The 17,845-nt window shown below is 41.7% G+C and overlaps 2 protein-coding genes across 3 annotated transcripts in view; one reads left to right on the top strand and one right to left on the bottom strand.

Moving 5' to 3' along the window:
* Positions 1 to 1,518: 1,518 nt before the first annotated feature.
* zdhhc22 (zinc finger DHHC-type palmitoyltransferase 22) lies at positions 1,519 to 6,391 on the bottom strand. The gene is made up of 3 exons (XM_024430160.2): positions 5,902 to 6,391; positions 2,584 to 3,141; positions 1,519 to 2,485 (listed from the first exon to the last, which is right to left on the bottom strand). Exons 2-3 carry the CDS (start codon positions 3,137 to 3,139, stop codon positions 2,202 to 2,204), a joined length of 840 nt encoding a protein of 279 aa, XP_024285928.1. The 5' UTR covers positions 3,140 to 3,141; positions 5,902 to 6,391; the 3' UTR covers positions 1,519 to 2,201.
* tmem63c (transmembrane protein 63C) overlaps positions 2,432 to 17,845 on the top strand; it is a 55,070-nt gene continuing 39,656 nt past the window's right edge. Inside the window, exons 1-2 of one of the 2 annotated variants that reach the window (XM_024430155.2) lie at positions 2,432 to 2,524; positions 6,942 to 7,058. The gene's annotated coding sequence lies outside the window, so the exon portion shown is untranslated. Of the gene's footprint in view, positions 2,525 to 6,941; positions 7,059 to 7,285; positions 7,504 to 17,845 lie in introns of those variants that run through there. The other variant, XM_024430157.2, reaches the window with a different exon arrangement.

Genomic DNA, 17,845 nt, shown 5'->3' on the forward strand with positions numbered 1-17,845 from the left:
TGAATTATAATTGATATCATGTAGTCCAAAATAACAACACACAGTGCATTCGGAAAGTATTCAGACACCTTCAATTTTTCCACATTTTGTTATGTTACAGCCTTATTCTAAAATGGATTAAAACAATTATTTTCCTCAATCTACAGACAAGATCCCATGATGACAAAGCGAAAACAGGTTATTAGAAAATTTTGCAAACGTACTAAAAATAAAAAAACAGATCTTATTTGCATAAGTATTCAGACTCTTTGCTATGAGACTCAAAATTGAGCTCAGGTACATCCTATTTCCATTGATCAACTTGATTGGAGTCCACCTGTGGTAAATTCAATTGATTGGACATAATTTGGAAAGGCACACACCTGTCTATATAAGATCCCATAGTTGACAGTGCATGTCAGAGCAAAAACCAAGCAATGAGGTCCAAGGAATTGTCCTTAGAGCTCCGAGACAGGATTGTGTCGAGGCACAGATCTGGTGAAGGGTACCAAAACATTCCTGCAGCATTGAAGGTTCCCAAGAACACAGTGGCCTCCATCAAGTCTTACGCGGAAGAAGTTTGGAACCACCAAGACTCTTTCTAGAGCTGGCCGCCAGGCCAAACTGAGCAATCAGGGGATAAGAGCCTTGGTCAGTTAGGTGACCAAGAACCTGATGGTCACTCTGACAGAGCTCCAGAGTTTCTCTGTGGAGATGGGAGAACCTTTCAGAAGGACAACCATATCTGCAGCACTCCACCAATCAGGCCTTTTTGGTAGAGTGGCGAGACAGCAGCCACTCCTCAATAAAAGGCACATGACAGCCCGCTTGGAGTTTGCCAAAAGACACCTAAAGGACAATTAGACCATGAGAAACAAGATTGAACTCTTTGGCCTGAATGCCAAACTTCATATCTGGAGGAAACTAAGCACCGCTCATCACCTGGCCAATACCATCCCTACGGTGGAGCATGGTGGTGGCAGCATCATGCTGTGGGGATGTTTTTCAGCTGCAATGACTGGGAGACCAGTCAGGATTGAGGCAAAGATGAACGGAGCAAAGTACAGAGAGATCCTTGATGAAAACCTGCTCAACAGCGCTCAGGACCTCAGACTAGGGCGACGGTTCACCTTCCATCAGTACAACGACCCTAAGCACACAGCCAAGACAGGCTTTGGGACTCTGAATGTCCTTGAGTGGCCCAGCCAGAGCCCAAACTTGAACCTTATCGAATATCTCTGGAAAGACCTGAAAATGGCTGTGCAGCGACACTCCCCATCCAATCTGACAGTGCTTGAGAGGATCTGCAGAGAAGAATGGGAGAAACTCCCCAAATACGGGTGTGCCAAACTTGTAGCTGTAATCGCTGACAACTGTGCTTCAACAAAATATTGAGTAAAGGGTCTGAATACTTATGTAAATGTGATATTTCGAATTTTTATTTTTAATAATTTGCACACAAAAAATATCTGTTTTTGCTTTGTCATTATGAGGTAGTGTGTGTAGATTAATGAGGGGGGAAAAAGCTATTTAATCAATTTTTGAATAAGGCTGTAAAGTAACAAAATGTGGAAAAAGTCAAGGGTTCTGAATAATTTCCAAATGCAGTGTACATACTTATACATCTTCTTTGATTGCTTTTTACACCTGCATTCCATACACTTCTCAGATTGCTATTGTTCCTGTCCTTCAAGGAATGTATTCATGTATACATTCTGTGAATAGTAGACCAATGTCATTAAAAGCCATTATCAGTAAGTTATTTATATATATATACAATATATAATACACACATATATATATATATGTGTGTATATATGCTGAGCACAGTTTTCTGTATACGAGTTAAGATGAAGAGGTCAGAACAGGTATGTGTGGGCATATCTATCTATCATGGACACATTATGTTTGTTCTGGGCTTCCCTCATTTGATGTACTTTTTAAACTATCCTCCTGACAAGCCCAACAAGGAAGCATGATGATGAGTCAATGGGAAGATCTCAATTGCATACTCCTCGCGTCCTCTCTCTTCGTCTCCTTCTCATAACCCATTGGAGGAGAAGGTCAGAGTGGTGGGACCTCTGGCTTTCTCATCCAATGGGTTTTGAGACAGAGACGAAGAGAGAGGACTCGAGGGGGTATGCAATTGATATCTTCTTTATGTGAACCACTGGGGGTAGTTCATGTGAATGATGTCCAGGTTCTCTCTACCCTGGTGAACCTCAGTCATGTTTATGGTGGTGGGCAGCGACCTCTCCTGAAAAGGCCTCCACTGTCTGTACTGGCAGGAAAAGCCCCACCGCCCAGTGGGAGCCAAACACATCACTCAGGTTGTCCTTCCAGGAGCTGCAGCTCTCCACCAGCTGGCCTCGCTTCATCTGGCAGTAGGTCTGCCCCCGCGCTACCAGCAGCACCTGCTGACAGCAGAACCCTGCACACACCAAGCCGATGCCCAGCCACACATATAGCATCAACACCAGGAAGAACTGCAGACCTGAAATAACTCCTGATAGGGAGGGGAATAGAGGAGAAAGAAGAGCGCTTGGTAAGTTCAGAAACTCAATATCCTTGCATAAACTTCAAAGTGCTATATGTGAAACTCACCGAGGAAGAAGTAACCAGTAGAGAGGGGCAGAAGGGTGAGGAAAGTCAATGGGTTCTCAAAGGAGATGTTGTATTCCACAGTTAGAAAGGCCACACCAAGAACCAAGGAGTACAAACAAGTGCATGACGTGTATATGCAGAACATGATGAAGTATCGCATGTTTTTGTTGCCAATGCAGTTTCCAGTAAAAAAACAGTGGTGGTCCCTCCTGAGTATGACTTTCTTACAGAGTTTGCAGAAGTGGCGACCATTGAGGAGGTAGTGGGCGTCTATTTTATCTGAGCAATCTGCAGAACATGCAGGAATCACGGTCTCATTTGCGCTCTCAGCGGGGTACTTTATAGTCATGACATAGTTACCTAAAGCGTTCAGCATCAGGTATAGGAAAACGGCGGTGTGAATCACAGTTGATGCTCTCAGTGAGATGCCCGGTCTTTGAAAAATTGTTGGGATGAAAAAGCAGAAGTGAAAAATGAAGGTTACCGCTGTGGCTGAGAAAAAGTATGCTGGAGCGACAGCGTTGAGGAGTCTTAATTTAAACATCCTGATTATCATTCCTGTGATAAAATGGAGACGAGCGTTAGGCTACTTATAACATGACTACAGTATTGTGTAACTGGGTAGGTGTGCACAAGGCGACAGTGGTGCTGAAAAGGACAGCTCCTCTGCGTATAGGCCTATAAGCAAAGTGCAGTAAGTACACATTTTGTAAAAAAAAACAAAAACATATTTGATCTGTTGAAATGACAAGGTATATTATCTGATTTAATGTGGTATTTAGTTTCTTGACACAAGAACAAGTCAGTCAGCCAATCAAATTATATTATGAAGTTCCAGAAATTGCTTTCTGTCTAGAAAGAAAAAGACTTAAGTCAGATTTTGCAGTTACATTGTTTACATAGTTACTGTACTTTGCCTTTGTAGGGAGCTCTATGCATAAAAATAGCCTATATACAGTGCCTTGCGAAAGTATTCGGCCCCCTTGAACTTTGCGACCTTTTGCCACATTTCAGGCTTCAAATATAAAGATATAAAACTATTTTTTTGTGAAGAATCAACAACAAGTGGGACACAATCATGAAGTGGAACGACATTTATTGGATATTTCAAACTTTTAACAAATCAAAAACTGAAAAATTGGGCGTGCAAAATTATTCAGCCCCCTTAAGTTCATACTTTGTAGCGCCACCTTTTGCTGCGATTACAGCTGTAAGTCGCTTGGGGTATGGTCTCTCAGTTTTGCACATCGAGAGACTGAAATTTTTTCCCATTCCTCCTTGCAAAACAGCTCGAGCTCAGTGAGGTTGGATGGAGAGCATTTGTGAACAGCAGTTTTCAGTTCTTTCCACAGATTCTCGATTGGATTCAGGTCTGGACTTTGACTTGGCCATTCTAACACCTGGATATGTTTATTTTTGAACCATTCCATTGTAGATTTTGCTTTATGTTTTGGATCATTGTCTTGTTGGAAGACAAATCTCCGTCCCAGTCTCAGGTCTTTTGCAGACTCCATCAGGTTTTCTTCCAGAATGGTCCTGTATTTGGCTCCATCCATCTTCCCATCAATTTTAACCATCTTCCCTGTCCCTGCTGAAGAAAAGCAGGCCCAAGCCATGATGCTGCCACCACCATGTTTGACAGTGGGGATGGTGTGTTCAGGGTGATGAGCTGTGTTGCTTTTACACCAAACATAATGTTTTGCATTGTTGCCAAAAAGTTCCATTTTGGTTTCATCTGACCAGGGCACCTTCCACATGTTTGGTGTGTCTCCCAGGTGGCTTGTGGCAAACTTTAAACAACACTTTTTATGGATATCTTTAAGAAATGGCTTTCTTCTTGCCACTCTTCCATAAAGGCCAGATTTGTGCAATACACGACTGATTGTTGTCCTATGGACAGAGTCTCCCACCTCAGCTGTAGATCTCTGCAGTTCATCCAGAGTGATCATGGGCCTCTTGGCTGCATCTCTGATCAGTCTTCTCCTTGTATGAGCTGAAAGTTTAGAGGGACGGCCAGGTCTTGGTAGATTTGCAGTGGTCTGATACTCCTTCCATTTCAATATTATCGCTTGCACAGTGCTCCTTGGGATGTTTAAAGCTTGGGAAATCTTTTTGTATCCAAATCCGGCTTTAAACTTCTTCACAACAGTATCTCGGACCTGCCTGGTGTGTTCCTTGTTCTTCATGATGCTCTCTACGCTTTTAACGGACCTCTGAGACTATCACAGTGCAGGTGCATTTATACGGAGACTTGATTACACACAGGTGGATTGTATTTATCATCATTAGTCATTTAGGTCAACATTGGATCATTCAGAGATCCTCACTGAACTTCTGGAGAGAGTTTGCTGCACTGAATGTAAAGGGGCTGAATAATTTTGCACGCCCAATTTTTCAGTTTTTGATTTGTTAAAAAAGTTTGAAATATCCAATAAATGTCCTTCCACTTCATGATTGTGTCCCACTTGTTGTTGATTCTTCACAAAAAAATACAGTTTTATATCTTTATGTTTGAAGCCTGAAATGTGGCAAAAGGTCTCAAAGTTCAAGGGGGCCGAATACTTTTGCAAGGCACTGTATGTAGCCTATGACATCGATTTATCATGGAGGGTCAATGACACAAATAAGATTAAAAGGTAGGATTTGGATTAAACAGAATTACATAGGCATCTTGCCGAAATTAACATCTGGCACTCCTAAATTAGCTCATCCAGATCTGCAAATCTCTACAAACAGATGATACCACCAACAAGATCTTGTTCTCTATAGAAAAACAACAGAAACCCAGTTCACAATTGTGACATTCATTCCCTGTAGCCTATTGTGTGGTTATATTTTGACCAATGAAATCAAAGATAACGAAGGGGATATCCTGCTGTCTGACCTGAGAGATATTGTGACTGATGCTCCATATAGAAAAAAGTCCAACATTGCTTGCCATTGTCACTGTGAATGGTTAGAATTCCTTAATGAATCTGACCTGAAATCACAAGGTTACCGTCTATACATGGAAGATGCTGTGAGATTTTTTCAGTGTTTGGCAGAATCGGTGGTTCAGTACAGTAGCCTACTGTACTGAACCAAGGCACATTAAAATAATGTGCAAGGACTTTGCGAGTTATTTTCCCTGTGGGCTTATAGAACCCTTGAATAGGCTACAAGGTCCATGGTTATTTATAGAGATGGAAAACACAATTTGCAGCTTAGTTTTGTTCCGTTATCTGAACAATCGAGATAATAGTAATGTAGGCTACAGAGTACTCAACAACACCTTTCCCTTTCAAGCAAGAGCTACCGGCCTACTGAGACATACTGTACCTGTCGTCGGCTCTGTTGATTCCCAGGAGCTGTCCTTTCAGCACCTTAGCGGAATCCTCATGTGCGCAGGCACTGGCAATGGATAACTCATTCAAAAACGAAGAGCTCTTGCGCTGTCAAGACGATAGTTAATGAGCTTGTTCGTTCATTCTGCGATGTTTCTGGATTGTCTAGCACCGCCTGTTGGCGTGGATGCGGTCATAAGGATAGAGGACAACCATAGAGAATGATAGAGGCCTCTAGTGGTCCAAATTCCATTCTAGCATGGGCAGCGCCATTGAGAGCTTCCACCATGCTTCCGCCATTTTACAGTAGTCAAAGTAGTCAACTGTGTTGGGATTCCTATAGGTTGTAGCATCAATGGCACTGCCCATTTTGTCCCAGACGCTGTAATAGCATATATATAAGATGAGTCCTCTATCTATCTCTATGAAGACAACCATATGCTGTTGAACCATTTTGTTGTCAATACAGCCTTTAAATGGCCATGAGATTATATGATCGGCTTTCTATTCTCGATATAAGTAATTATCGCATGATGTTTCTATCAATGTAACCTTTGACAATATTTTGACAGATTTCTAATTTTACTGTACGTGTTTAGCCTACTAGGCTACACATTCTTTTGTCTGCGCAAGTCACTTCCAGCGCAGGTCTATTATCCAGCAGGTGGCGCTGATGCTTCGTCAATGAGTAGTCATATTCAACTTCCGAGTGTGGCAGTGGTCTAAGCATGATTAGATGCATCTACACTTGTAAAACGTTTACCTTCCAAACATACAGAGTAGACAGACAGGATACTACGAATAGGATATTTCTAAATGCCTATTATTAAAATCGAGTTAAGTACAGGCCAATGTTATGTCATATTAACACATTTAAACGTGTGTAGGCTAATGATTCCACATTCTCATGAAGGTGTGAAAGAAGTGGACCGCCATAGCCTATAACATTGAATAAAATTCCTTCATGTAAAAATTCAGTCAAAACAATAAAAGCTGGTCTATACTGAAACACGTTTGTTCTCTTATCTTGGGCAGGTGTCTTATTTACAGACGGCGCCTGTGCAGGGAGTTCCTCCTCTTGTTTCTTGTGACTGATGCAAAAATAAGCAGCATCATCCCGACCGGACGCCAGCGATAAGGAGCATTTAAGAGGTGAGCCACATTAACATTATAAATTTAATCCAATGTCGGTTTATTAATATGGAAAAATGTGCAAGCGAATTACGAGGTTAGCGGCGGCTGATTTTGAAGTTATCTTTAAAAAGTGGGCGGATTTACTGTTTTGATAGTACCCTACTGCAGTGAACAGCCACTACGGTAGTTAAGTGAACCGCTATAAAAAGAAAAAACAACGGGAATCACACCGGAAGGCGAAAAAAACTGTCGTTACCCTAAAATGTTGGATGGGAAGCATTGGAGAATTGATGTTGGAGACATTAATATGTAGGCTATTGGTTCATTCGAATAACTTGTAGTGACTTGGCCTGTCAACAGACTGCTCTCTTATCTTAAAGCATAAAGGATATATTTAGTTGCGTGTTCGTTAGATCAGAATTAGTTATTGTGCAGCGATCCGTCAGTGAGTGCGACACCGAAGGTACGTGGCAGAGATTTACGCCCTGACAAACACACTCCTCTCCATACTACACCCGCGGCTGCATTGTGTAGTTGATTAGTGCCCATGCGCCGCCTGCACAGTTAACCACTTTGCGCTCTTTGAACGCTATAGCCTTTTGAAGAAAACCAGCATCGGTTACATCAGCTGGTTCTTGTAAGATGTCTAAGATGTCTGATTTAAACGTGGTTTAGATAGCTCTATCTCTCTATATGCCTTAACGTATTTGATGCTTGCAGTCACACACCTGGCACAGTGGTTTACATAATTAATGGACTATAGCTGGAGTGTGCACTGTTCTGCCTTATTGAAAGACATATAAACAGTAGGTATTTGTCTGTAGTCTGTCCATGGTAGGCATCATTCGTGGTCCATTATTTCTACTACTTGTGATAGGCCTACTCATTGGTCTTTTATGGGGACGTGTATCCATGTCTAATCCAGCAAATGAAGATGATATCTCTAACCAAGTCAAGATGCCTAACACCCATGCTGTGTTGAAAAGTATGTGGATTCTGCATAATGTAAGCAGTTGAACCTGTTGAATCAATGTTCAGAAGCTGTTTTGTTTCTATTGTCAGTGCTATTGAGCACATGCAGTATATGCACTACTTCACTTTAGTCTAAACTCAAGCTATTTGGTTATTTTGACAAATTTTTAGCTCATGATTTACAGTTGGTCCATTACACTCAGGGCAGTCTGCAGCAAACACCAGTAGCTTTGAAATGCCAGCTATAATTGTTTTTGACTTTGAATGAAAGGTTATCTGCTTAGGTTTCAACCAGTTTGATTTATTTTGGATGCCAGTAGGCAGTAGCCTATATGCATAATCTCAGATGTATTGACCTTCCCAGTAATTCAAAATGTCCAGACATCTTGTTGATAGCATTGGTAAACAATGTTTAATGTCTTAATAGAGGTGCTGAGAGCTCATTTAGAGTGTTGAAAGGAAGGACTGCGTTATCTACAGTACCTTATCCATTGTTTTGCCGATTCAAACATCACAAACCAGGTCTCTGATGGAGAAGGAGCAGATGATGAATGTTGCCATTGTCATTTCCAAACAACAGAGTCATGAATATTTGATCAGACTGTTGGCTGAGATTGAAAGTTGATATCTCCCCCTATCCCAGCATGTTGCATTTGGCCTGGTTGTGTGGGATCTGTAGGCTGTGTTGGCGACAGGGCAGGGGGAGTCTGCCTGCCTCATGTTTCTGAGTTTGTCTGTATTTTGTGTAGGCAGGAAATGACAAGTGAGCTTTCACATTGGAAGTACAAGAGAGTCCCCATTCATGCTTCTGGGTTTACATGCTTTCTGTATTTTCAGCACCACACGTGACTGGACAGCTTCAATCAATTTGGCATTAACTGCACATCATGATCTAGAGATCAGCTAATCAGTGCCATGCCAGACAGGAGAGGTGTAGCCATCCTGCACCTGAACCCTGGTCTAGGCTTTGAACTGTAATGTGATCTGGGAAGAACTAGCTATTAAAATATTTCACAAGAGGCTAACAACCTGTTCTGATGAGCAATAAGCAGGCATAATTAGCCCCTCTATTCAGAGACAGAGAGAAAGGGTGCTTGTGTAGGCGCATGTAGGCAGGGGCATGTGAGCTTGAGGGAGGGAGTACGTGTCAATTGCATCAGATGTGAGATGGTGATATGTATTACTGTGACTCATCTCCTCCAGTCATGTTTTCAAAGCGCATGACTCAGCCATCCATGTGAGCAGAAACCCTCCCACAAAACTAACCTGTAGAAATAAAAAATATTTTCAGCAAACATCTTATTAGCTGCGTTTTGGCTTCTTATTGATATGGATGCGTTTTGAAACTTTCTCCTGTGCTCTTCTTGGTATACCTATTACCATATCTGTATGCGTATACCTATTACCATATCTGTATGCGTATACCTATTACCATATCTGTATGCGTATACCTATTACCATATCTGTATGCGTATACCTATTACCATATCTGTATGCGTATACCTATTACCATATCTGTATGCGTATACCTATTACCATATCTGTGCTTATTGCTTTGTTTGGATTAGTCGCCCTCTAGGATCATTTTTTGCAGTAGAACACCTGCTGTGAATTTTCATGCCATTCGGCATGGGTCCTCAGGGACTCCTTCCCACACAACCTAGCTCATAGTTGGCATGATTACTGACAGAGGAGAGCAACAACACTATATTATAAGCCTACAAACCAGCAATATGTTTTTCTGCTAAATGCCCTATTTTTACTCCGCTTCCCCTCACATCAGTTAATTTTCTCCCCATAGATATGTACCAACAGTGCCATGTCTCTACCTTGCATCTTCCTTAGGAATGATACTGACCTTACCCTCTCATAAGTCCCATGACTCCCCATCCAAGACTCCCCACTGCCCAGGGCTATGCTGTTTGTATCGGACTGACCCCTCAGACTCGGTGAGGCCTCTTACTGGGGCCTGGTCTGTTACTGAACTGTGGGACTCTGCTCCACTCACAGAGGTGCAGTCTGACAGCCCAGGAGCCCGTGGAGAAGCCTGTGATTTGTGGGTTTTACTGTGTTGCACTCAGTGCCTCTAATTGGCTTCATCCATGTCATTCATCTTTCTGCCTGTTACATGGGTAATGAATGGGTTTTTTATTCTCATAAGTAATTCCATGTGGGTTGTGTTTGTATGCCACTGCCCTTTTTAAAATATTTTTCTTAATTTGATAGATCAATCTGTTGATGTCTGGCAGATTTTATTTAGACATCACCAGCTAGGTTTCCATCCAATTGATGACAGATTTTATTTAGACATCACCAGCTAGGTTTCCATCCAATTGATGACAGATTTTATTTAGACATCACCAGCTAGGTTTCCATCCAATTGATGACAGATTTGATTTAGACATCACCAGCTAGGTTTCCATCCAATTGATGACAGATTTGATTTAGACATCACCAGCTAGGTTTCCATCCAATTGATGACAGATTTGATTTAGACATCTCCAGCTAGGTTTCCATCCAATTGATGACAGATTTGATTTAGACATCACCAGCTAGGTTTCCATCCAATTGATGACAGATTTTCATGCAAATATTCTAAACTCTGCATAAAATCAATGCCAGAGATGTTTCCATATGTATTTGTTGTGGATAAAAGGCTGTGCCTGATGTAGTGCACACAAAATGTACTTTTTGGCTTAAAGTGTCATGTACTGAATAACAATCTGAAATACAGTGTGTTCCCATTGCATGTTGAACTCTACTGATAGTTTTGTCACAAACTGTTGCGTTAAATAGCAAATGTGCCTCCTCTGGTCTTGGTATGTGTGCTCTAGCCAACAGCTCACAGATACAGTGCGGGTAGGCTAGTCTACATGATGACATTATTATGGATAAGAGCTAGAATATTTGTCAAACGGCAGTCAAGCATCGATTTATCATGTCACCAGAATAAGACCCTCAATACTTATTGGAAAGGAGCATCAAGATCACTGTGCACTTTCACCACCCTGTTATTTCATCTGTAGCCTAATAAACTGTAGTTTCCCAAATTGTAGGAGGACCACACACCATATCATTGAGTGACTTCAAGTTTACTTTGATTTGATGGTTATTATATCAATATTTACGCATAAAGGCGTTTCCACCACCGTTCCTTGAAATAATTCATTTTAATGACACAAAGATCCCACCGTGTCGAGCGAACAAATTATCTGTCAGCATTTATACATTTGTACCGAAACTTCCAGTTTCCATCATAGCTGTCGGAATATATTTTCTTCATACGGTTGGACTTTGCTCGCATAAACTGGATGGGAACATAGTTACTGACTTGGAACCGATCTCTCTCGGCAAATGTGTTATGATGTGGTTGTAGATCCCTTGTTTCTTATTCTACAGTTTGCCTAGATGCTTAAATGATTAGCCTCTAGTTTGTATAGTAGCATGAATAATCTTCATTTGTAGGCTACAAAACAAGATCTACTTAAACTGCCAGACTGGAACCAATGATCAATGGCATAGTCTACTCCACAAACAAGGCATATACACAGTGACAGTGCTCCTCAGTGGGCCTACTGAGCATGTGTAGTGCAGACAGGAAGCAGGTGTTCAGTTTGTTAAACAAGGTGAGTGTGTGCGCAGTCCTCACCCCAGGCACGTTATGGATCACTCAGCCTTCAGTAAGGGGCTGAGAGCGATGATGCTAACTTGGCCAGAAAACAGTCCTCTCAGCTGTGTGTGTGGGAAGGAGAAGGACCCCCTCTACCCTGGCTTTAGAACAGGTGGGGAGCAGCAGATTGTGTCCTGTCCCCCTCCTCCAGCCTGGGTCTCTTAAAGGAAAATTCCACCCCAAAACTATATTTTTGTATTTATTTCATTTGTCCATTGTTGATGTAGTCCCAACATATTTTGATTTCCAAATACAGAAATCCTCCCCATATGACACTGCGTTTTGCATTATATGATGTAAAATGCATCATACGGGATGATTTCTGCATTTTGAAAGGTACATATCTTAAAGTTGATTACTGACACATAGGGTTGCAAATGGTCAGAAACCTTCTGGTAAATTTCTGGACATTTTCCATGGGAAGTTGAACCTGGGAATTTTGCTTAAATTCATCAAAGTTAGCTTATAACTTTGAAGTTGTGGGATACACAAGGCAATTCTAGGTCTTGTGGCATATTTTAGTTCAACTATCCCCAATTCAATGGAATTGCAATCCTCTGCATGTACAGTGCATTCTTCCATCACATGAACAGCTGATTCTTAAGATCTTGCACAGAAATGAGTGCTGTTGAGCCCACACTACTACACTGTCTGAGCCAAGGACTACATGCTTTCTGGTAAGTTTTGATTACAATACTGCATGGGGTGAATATATTTTATATAACAATTTTTTTTGTTAACTAGTAAATAGTAGCCTAGAGCAAAGTGTGTTTTAAATAATTTCTAACTTGTTAACAATTTCTGCTTGTTAGTTTTTGATACCATTTGGGTTTTAGCTTGCTTGAGCCTGCTAACTGAGTGTTAATTGACCTGTTTCATACATATTTCATTTTAAAACATTTATCTTACAAAATGAGTTTTTTAATCTAACTGCTAAACTATTTATCTGTACATGGAATTATATTTGTTTTTTACTATTTTTTTCTAATCTTTACAGGAAAATGCCACAGGCACTATCTGATGTGTGGAGACATTTCACTGCAGCTAATGTAGAAGGAAAATCTGTGTACTTTTGTGAATACTGTACCAAATCATATGTGAAGAATGCAACAAAGATGCAGAATCAGCTGGCCAAGTGCATATAGTTCCCTCAGCGCTCACAACAAGCAACCTCTGACAAATGTCCCTCTACTTCTATTTGGGGTCAAAATGATGAATAACACACCTTATCGATAGCAACAGCTCATGGTCCTCCTGGAATCAGAAGTTGTTTTGACTCAATGGAGGAACCTAGTCAGAGAAATGCTTATGAATGTCTGGCACGAGCTGTGTATGCAACTGGTTCACTTCTGATGCTCACAGGCAATGGGTATTGGAAAAGATTTCTGAATGTTCTTCGCCCAGCAACCAGACATGCTTTATCAACTTATTTGCTGGATACAGAGTTCAAGTGAAGGTCAATCAAATCATAGAGAAAGCGGACTTGCAATCATCTCTAATGGGTGGTCGAATGTTCGTGGGCAAGGAATAATTAACTACATCTTCACCCCTCAACCAGTATTCTACAAGAGCACAGACACAAGGAACAACAGACACACCGGTCTCTACAATGCAGATGAGCTGAAGGCTGTCATCAATGACCTTGGACCACAGAAGGTATTTGCACTGGTGACAGACAATGCTGCAAACATGAAGGCTGCTTGGTCTAAAGTGGAGGAGTCCTACCCTCACATCACACCCATTGGCTGTGCTGCTCATGCATTGAATCTGCTCCTCAAGGACATCATGGCACTGAAAACAATGGATACACTCTACAAGGGAGCCAAGGAAATGGTTAGGTATGTGAAGGGTCATCAAGTTATATCAGCAATCTACTTCACCAAGCAAAGTGAGAAGAATAAGAACACCACATTGAATCTGCCCAGCAACACCCGTTGGGGGGGTGTTGTCATGTTTGACAGTCCTGGAGGGGAAGGAGTCTCTCCAAGAAATGACCATATCACAGTCTGCCCATATGGAAAGCCCCATCAAGAGGATCCTCCTGGATGATGTATTTTGGAAGAGAGTGGTAAGCAGCCTGAAACCTATAGCATGAGCCATTGCACAGATTGAGGGAGACAATGCCATCCTGTCTGATGTTCAGACTCTGCTTGTAGATGTAAAAGAAGAAATCCGTACTGCCCTGCCCACTTCACTGTTGCTCCAAGCAGAGGAAACTGCAGTTCTGAAATACATCAAAAAGCGTGAAGACTTCTGCCTGAAGCCCATACACGCCGCAGTGTACATGTTGGACCCCAAGTATGCTGGCAAGAGCATCCTGTCTGGTGCAGAGCTCAACCAGGTCTATGGTGTCATCACTACCGTGTCTCGCCACCTTGGCCTAGATGAAGGCAAGGTTCTTGGCAGTCTGGCGAAGTACACTTCTAAGCAAGGGCTTTGGGATGGAGATGCAATATGGCAGTCGTGCCAACATATCTCATCAGCCCACCTGGTGGAAGGGACTTTGTGAATCTGAGGCTCTTTCCCCTGTTTCCTCCATCATAATCCAAATCCCACCAATATCAGCCGCCTCAGAGTGCAAATGGTCCTTGTTGGGAACACACACATCAAAGCACGCAACAGGCTGACCAATACAAGGGTTTAAAAATTGGTGGCCATCCGGGCAAATTTGAGGCTTTTTGAGCCTGACAAGAAGCCATCCTCAACAGGATTGGAAAGTGACCGTGAAAATGAGGCCTCAGTCTGATGTTCAAGAGGTGGACATTGAGGAGGTCCAGGGAGAAGACATGGTAGCCCGAGAGGAAGACCATCTAGAAACTAAAGCTTTGATTATCATTTTACAGATATGTTTAAAACATTTTGGGAGATGCGATGGATCTATGGGGATCATTCAATATTCCCTTTTGTTGTTCAGTGAAATCATCCCATATGAAGAGTCAACACATTTTAAAGTTTGATTTGTAACTAAGTAGTTTTTTTTTCTATTGGAAGGATTTAATCATTTGAAATTGTCTACTTATGATGCGGTAAAATGTTTGTTTCTGTCTCCATATATGGTAAATGTGTCCAATGCAAAAAACATTTGAAATGTTATTAATATTAATTTGCATATATTTCTGTTAATTCCCATCTATTCCCACGGAAAGTTTCCACCTCTGAATTTTCCCCACAATGTGCAACCCTACAGACAAGCAACACAATTTTGGACTATGTCAACAATGGACTAATAGTTTTTGGGTGGAATTTTCCTTTTAAGAACCCCCTGTCTCTATAGACAGATGGCGGTTCCTCAGTAGCCTGTGGTCTGTGGACTACCAGAATATCTCAGGCCTAAACAAACTGTGGTACTGAAGTAAACCTGCCACACACAAACTAGTATTTAGCCTATTCTAATAGAATCTATTAGCAGAGAGATGCAGTCTTATGGCTTTAATTCCAATTGTATGACTAAATATTGTAAACATAATGGGAGCTATTAGGGATAGATTCACACTTCGTCACTAGCTGTGTGACTCTGCTCATGGATATTTCACAGCCTTCTGTTATCAGAGCTCCGTTGTTTTGATACAGCAGTTTTCACTCATCTCAGTGCTTATACGGAGGATTATTGCAGGGCTTTCCTCTTTCCTGTGACAAGTGAGCGATGCCAGAAATCACCCCAGTGGTCTTCAGGTGTTGGCTTCAAAATCTCTTTCATTTCAATTAGGGGGCCTCAGACCCCGTCAGTAGCCTGTGGAGAGGGTGAAAGTGGTGTGTCTGATGGCGTGCCCTGCTTTCATGTCAGTGGGATGTCACTGGCTGGTTAATAGTCCAATGGACTGGAGAAGCTTTAGGAAAGTGGATTGAGAGGGGCTTTTTAAGAGGGGCTTTTTAAGAGGGGCTTTTTTGAAGGAAGTCTTTATTTTATTTTATATATATAATCAAATTCTGAGGCAATTTATCTGCATTTTAGCTATGTAACCAAATGCTGAACAGTCCTTCTATACTCCTCAACCTTCTCCTTTATTCATTCAGTTTAATGTATTTCTTGCAGCAAGGACATCCTCTTTTTGACTTCACCTCCGCGATTGTAGCGTAACTCTCATACCTCATATTCTCATGGCCGAGATATGTAAAAGCTCATTTGTATTCCGCAGGCTCTGGGTACTTTGAGAATAAGCTGATAATAGAGAATTCACCCCTCTTTTCCCAACTGTAGGCTTTTCCATGAAAAGGAAACTACTCTTCCAACACAAACAAACAGTGACAGAGCGAGACAGCTTGTTAAACAACAAACAGATTCCTGTCGGTGCATTCAAGCACAGGAACTCTAGCAGGTTCATTGTTTTATTTATGGTAATTGCCAGTCATCCTTTAGAGACGGTCCTTTATCCCAGAGTGAGTGACTGACTGACAGACCGTTGTCGAGATGACAATGGCGGTTGAGTCAATTTGAGTTCACACTTGATTTATGGTTAATTTCTGTGCCATGGCAGCACTGTCTTCCCCTGGTGTCATCTGCTCACTGAAGCAGGTAATGAATCTGGATCTAACTGAAGGTTTTACTGTGCAGGAATCCTTGTCTCTTTATTTGTCTTTGTATTTAATACAGTAGGCAATGTCAGATACATCATATTGTATGGAGTCAGGTGATGTGTTTATTCTTTGGGTGCAGTATGTCTTTGATCTGCCCCCTATATCTCCCTCCAGAAATGTTTCAGCACTGTTACCCATGGGCTGACCCTTAGCAACCTTTTCCATGGTATCACTGTCATGTAAAACGATGTTAATTATTAGGAAGAACAAACTGTATCCCAAAGGTCTTTTCTAGGAAGAAAATCTCTTAGTATTTCTCTTGAAATGAGACATGCCTTTCATAAGTCCTACTGTATGTCAGTACCCTACTTATTAGATATAATGAATATTGAGAATCTCTATAACCTCAGAATCGTTGGCTTCTTTGTGTGAACATGCTTGAACATCACTGTCTATTCCTTGTTCGACTTCATCTCATGGGTAAATCAAATTCGGGACTACAGCGTGTTCCTCTCATGCGCTAGCAGCAACTTTGATCACAAAACCAGCTGTGATTACAACCCGGCCTAACTGAAAATTTGTGACTCAATCAGGATACTGCTGTAATAACTAGTGTTTGGCAGTATCCAGATGTTCATACCGTTTCTGTACCATACACAACCCAACCAAGCCAGACTGCTTCTTGACACAATGCCCATTTAACCCGGAAGCCAGCCGCACCAATGTGTCGGAAGACACATCGTACACCTGGTGACCGTGTCAGCGCTCGGCCCGCCATAGGAGTCACTAGTGCGCGGACATCCCTGCCAGCCAAACCCTCCCCTAACCCGGATGACGCTGGGCCAATTGTGTGCCACCCCTTGGGTCTCCTGATTGCGGCCGGCTGTGACAGAGCCTGTACTTGAACCCAGAATCTCTAGTGGCACAGCTAGCACTGCGATGCAGTGCCTTAGACCACTGTGCCACTCAGGAGGCAGAATCTTTTTTTCATACCAAACAAATTACCGGAATTACAGGCTAAAAAAATAGACTGTGAGGCCTGTGTGTTCATCTCATCATATTTCTCCAATGCCAAATCAGTGCGCCTTGTTTGCAAAGAAACTGTCACTGTTTTGCAAATGATTAAATCTAAGGCGTCGTAAGGAATCTGAGCATGGTATGGTACTTTCAAAAGTTTGGCCTACCTTTTCTACCCCAGACAAAGTAGGCCTACTGATGCAGAAAAATTTAAGGTTTAACTGCTGGCTACTCTTCTTCTGTAGCTTAACTCGATGAGCGAAGGTCACAAGTGTTTCCCTAAAAGCTGTCTGGGTTTAAACATCTTCCATTGTACATAAAGTCAATAGCTTAATCAATTGATAGTGACAGAATTACAGTGCCTTCGCAAAGTATTCAGACCTGGACTTTTTCCACATTTTCTTTACATTACAGCTTTATTCTAAAATTGATTAAAAAACACATTTTCATCAATCTACACACAATACCCCATAATGACACAGCAAAAACAGGTTTTTAGAAATGTTTGCTAATTATAAACATTAAAAAAAAGGAAAATATGACATTTTACATAAGTATTCAGGCCCTTCTCCCCTGATTGCTCAGTTTGGCCTGTTGGCCAGCTCTAGAAAGAGTCTTGGAGGTTCTAAAC

The sequence above is a fragment of the Oncorhynchus tshawytscha genome, linkage group LG08 (assembly GCF_018296145.1).
Source record: "Oncorhynchus tshawytscha isolate Ot180627B linkage group LG08, Otsh_v2.0, whole genome shotgun sequence".
NCBI lineage: Eukaryota > Metazoa > Chordata > Actinopteri > Salmoniformes > Salmonidae > Oncorhynchus > Oncorhynchus tshawytscha.

Bases quoted from the DNA above. Each gene is read 5' to 3' on its own strand.
- zdhhc22 (XM_024430160.2), bottom strand. From the start codon at position 3,139: ATGATAATCAGGATGTTTAAATTAAGACTCCTCAACGCTGTCGCTCCA. The intron at 2,486-2,583 runs GTGAGTTTCACA...CCTCCCTATCAG, and splicing joins TACTGGTTACTTCTTCCTCG to GAGTTATTTCAGGTCTGCAG.